At 37.8% G+C, this 4,556-nt stretch overlaps 1 protein-coding gene across 1 annotated transcript; it reads left to right on the top strand.

Moving 5' to 3' along the window:
* Positions 1-2,600: 2,600 nt before the first annotated feature.
* LOC109680421 (vomeronasal type-1 receptor 1-like) lies at positions 2,601-3,527 on the top strand. Its single transcript, XM_020155272.2, has one exon. It carries the CDS (start codon positions 2,601-2,603, stop codon positions 3,525-3,527), a length of 927 nt encoding a protein of 308 aa, XP_020010861.2.
* Positions 3,528-4,556: the final 1,029 nt, after the last annotated feature.

Below are 4,556 nucleotides of genomic sequence, written 5' to 3' on the forward strand. Positions count from 1 at the left end.
TATAATTATTTCCTGGATAGACATTCCATAGGCCTTTGTTGATGCATTTTTTTCAATAACAGGTTACTACCAATTGCTTTCATTTTGAAAATACTGAAAAATTAGTCTTTTGTTATTCATTCATTCAAAACTCATCCTAATGACATCAAGATCAAGTGCTCTGTACAATGCTTCTAGTAGCCTTAATGCATTTCTCTGTAAATTTCCTTTTATCGTGTAAAAACAGCAGAGTTTAAGGTCTAACGGAGTGATAATAACTCCTGGCAATTGGTTTTGCTCCTGATCCATAATGAACTTTTTTTCACTAAGTAGTTACTGCAAATTGGTTCTATTTTGAATGTATGGAAAAATCAGTCCTGTTACCTGGGGAGAGGCTTCCTTCTTAGAACTGCTCCCTGATCTGAGGAGCTCTTGGTTCTCAACACCCCATGTGGATTCCAAAACTTCCTCATGAAATGTTGTCTGTAGATGTAGGCTGAGTTTCCCAGGTCAAGGAGACTGTTTTCAGAAAACAACCTCTTTCCAGACCACAGAAGTGATTTTCCAATATGTTTTTAAAAATGGATTTGTAGAGATCACCTAGTGAGAAAAGTCCACTTTGGAAGGGCCTTGTGGAGAAAGCAACAAGACCAAGAGACCTGAGGTATTACCACTTGTTGCAATTAGAGGGTAAAGGAGAGGGCTCCTCGCTAACCATCTCCTGAACTCACAGTGGTCTGTATTTACTTACTTGATTGATACAGTTGGGTTTAGGGTTCTGTTACTTATTTTCTAATACATATTTAGGTTTCTTTCCTTTGTTCCACTTTTTCAAATTACTCTTTATGATTTAAATTCTAGCTCAACTTTTTTATCCCTTCGTCCCTGTCTTTCCATGTGTGTTTATCTATGTATCTACTTATATGTCTATTGAACTATCTTTGATCTATCTAAATATCATCTGTCTGTCTTAAATCTCTCTATATTGGTCAAAAGACCATAGTTCCTTTTCATTTGTCATTTACTTATGTCTCCCAGGATCTAACATGAGATCTGTTATTATCTGTAAACCCAACAAAAAGCATTGCATTGACAAGATTGTAAGAGGGATAAACCATACAGAAGAAAAACCATATGGAATATTTTATATCGACTATTGGAGAGAAGATTTTGCAAGTTTCCAGTTTTCTGAGGGATAAGCTCACCTTATGTACAAAAGCATGACTTTTCAATTTTCTTGCTCTAAAAGGAAAGTAATCAATGTTTTTGGTAAATTCACACATGTGAGTAGTGTGTTTGATTCCAATTTGTCAACCTTGCACACGGTCTTCTTAAAGCTCAAAAGTACTAAATATACTTCCCTGTAAATTTCTAGGTGAGACTGGGCCAAAAGAATTCCCAATTGGGATAGAGAGAGAAGGAGGAAGGTTGAGGCCTTTGATATTTTTAATCATGGTGACACACTAAGAAGCTTACAGAAAGCTCCAGCTTACATCTGGTACAGCAGCAGTGGCCCCATGCCACCTACTGAAACCATAATCTCCTTGTGATATTGGGGCCTGCCATGCAGGCTAAGGACAGCCCTGATAGCTCAATGGAAAAGCAGGGAGTTCCTGATTCATGCTGTGATTTCAGGCCAATGCACCAATGCATGAATTGGGAGATCTGTGTGGACTGACAACCTCCACTTAGCCTTGCTGGATTAAGTATTTAGCCAGAAGGTCCTGGTTCCAAGTTCTGGTCTCACTGAGTCAGATAATGAACTTCACAGACAATGAGAGTGACCAAAGTGGGAGCATTTACTGAGATCAAAAAACATAAAATGGGAGGAGTAGAGCCACCCAGCATTGGGAGGGGCAGTTTCAGGAGAGAGTGAAGAAAGGCAGAAATACCTGAAGCACAGAAGGGCCAAGGAAAAGACTGAGCAGTGGCAGATGTGTGTTTAAGATCTTTTATCTACTTTTTTGGTATACTTTGGGGGCAGAACTTGAAAGTCCCAGGATATAGATTTCTGATCGTTGGGCCTCCAATGTTTTTTCCTCTTGGGTCTTGGTATGTTGTTTCTTTCCTTCTCCCTTAACTGTCTTTCTATTTTTTCCCAGTACTGGTTCTTGTGATTAGCTACTTACATAAGAAAAATCTATACCTTAATTGTCAACTAGGTTGAGAACCGAGCATATACACAGGTGTACTTAACAAGATGATGGCCCAAACCTTTGAGTTAGATAGAGCAGAGGTTAGAAATTTCAAACAGAGACCCTGTCAGTTAGAGCAGGAACTGATTATTTATACAGGTAATCTTTCTCTCATCTAACAAGACAATGACACTAAACCCAGGAGATCATCTAGGTAATGTAATATAATGTAGAGTGTCAGGTTTGAATTCTACCTTCTCTGTATTCTAAGGTTCTCAAATGTCCCTGGAATCCAGTCTCTGGAAGTGCCACATCTGTGCTTGAAACACAGAAGAGCTGGACATTCTACCACACTCCCTCATACTGGACTGTCAATCACTATTGCCTCACAAGCTCCATTAATATTAATTCCACAAAGTAATCTGTTCATGTATCCTTGGACGCCTTGATTACAAAATTAAAAATATATAAATCATCACTAAGATAATGCTTGTAAGTGAACTGATTTTTGGAATTTTCCTCACATCTGAAATTGTCCTTGGGTTTGGGGGGAACACATTGCTCTTCATGTTATGTGTGTACACCATCTTGTTTCAAAGACATCTGAAGAAGCCCATAGATGTGATCTTCACACACCTGTCACTGGTCAATGTTTTGACCATCATGTTCAGGTTAATACCAGACACCATGTCATCCTTTGGAGGTGGACATTTGTTTGATGATGTGGGTTGCAAGGCAGTTTTGTACAGCTACAGAGTTACCCGGGGTCTTTCCATCTGCACTACCTCTCTCCTGACTGCATTTCAAGCTATTACCATTAGCCCCAGGAACTCAAAGTGGGTGTGGCTTAAATCTAAACTCTCCTCCTGCGTTTTCCCTTCTTTCCTTTTCTTCTGGATCATCAACATGCTGATCTATATACACATCATTGAAACTTTAACATCCAGTAGCAATTCCACTATGGTTGGTTCTGGATATTCTCACACATACTGTACAAAGAGTGGGCATAATCAACTTTCATATGTATTTTTAAGTGTCATGGTGATGCACGATGTGCTCTTTGTGACCCTCATGATCTGGAGCAGTCTCTACATGGTGCATCTCCTCCACAGACACCACAGGAGAGCCCAGCATGTTCACAGCACCAGACTGTCTTCCCAACCATCTCCTGAAAACAAAGCCACCCACAGCATACTTTTGCTGGTTAGTTGCTTTCTGTTCTTTTATTGCTCAAATAATTTCATTACCTTTTACTTATTCTTTAGGCCTGGAAAAACACCAACATTTGAGAGGATTACTGGAATTGTTGCATCCTACTATCCAACCATTTGTCCTTTTGTTCTGATTAAGAACATGAAAATTATTTCTGGGTGTAACTCTCCCATTTCAGAGATAAAATGCATCTTCTGTTGAAGAGGACTCAATAACTTATCTGACACCCCAGCGTTCCTTTAGCCAAAGACAAGTTTTCTTTATGATTTATGTGAGAGAAGACAACTATGTTGCTGTTTTTTTAATGGTTGTTCTGGGTGATGGTACATTGTGGCATTTACAGAAGTTCTTACAATATATGAAAGATCTCATATTTTAATTCACCCCTACACTGCTCTTCTTTATCCACACCTCCATTCCAGGAATACTTTCAACAGGTATCACTTTTACATTTACATACATGTGTATACATTTTTTGCATCAGATTTTCCCTCCTACCCCTTTTCTCTACCAACCTCTCCCTTCCCACTGTAGCAACTCCACCCTCCCCATCAGGACCTGTTCCACCCTCCTATTCTCTGAATTTGTAGAAGAAAAAAGAAAAAATTACATTTTTGCTTGTTTGTGATAAAGGTAACAACAGAGAGAGTTTCCTTGTGATATTTCCATGAATATATGTGTTATATCCCCAATTGCTTCATCTCTATTTTTCTCCATTTTGCTGTATTCCCTTTCTTATGATGTTTCAGTAGGTTTAAAAATTAAGCCACATGTTCTCTCTCATATGTGGAATATAGACCTAATATAGATACAGCAATGTTAAGTAAAATTTGCCACACTAAGGGGAGGTCATATAAAAGAGGGGCACAGTAAAAGAAGGAAACTAAGAAGATGAATAAGGTTGATATACTCACTTCAAAAGAATGAATATAAAATTCTTAAGCCATGTTGTACTTGATCACTTGAAATATGGTAGGTTTGATTTTTTTAAAAAAACACAGTTTTTATGTCTTAACATGAATAAAATTATGTTGTGTCAATTTAATAATTTGCACAAGAGTATCTGTTAAATTATTACTGTCTATATTGATTATATAATGATCAATGTTGCATGCAGTGTTATCTACCTACATCCTTTTCTGAAAAATGTCAATAGTACAAAATTTAATGCCAAATTAGTGGCTCAAATGATTCTCCTAGTAAATTTGCTTCTCTGCAAAAATTCTTGTT

The sequence above is a fragment of the Castor canadensis genome, chromosome 16 (assembly GCF_047511655.1).
Source record: "Castor canadensis chromosome 16, mCasCan1.hap1v2, whole genome shotgun sequence".
Lineage (NCBI taxonomy): Eukaryota > Metazoa > Chordata > Mammalia > Rodentia > Castoridae > Castor > Castor canadensis.

Coding starts and splice junctions, on each gene's coding strand:
- LOC109680421 (XM_020155272.2), top strand. CDS start 2,601: ATGCTTGTAAGTGAACTGATTTTTGGAATTTTCCTCACATCTGAAATT.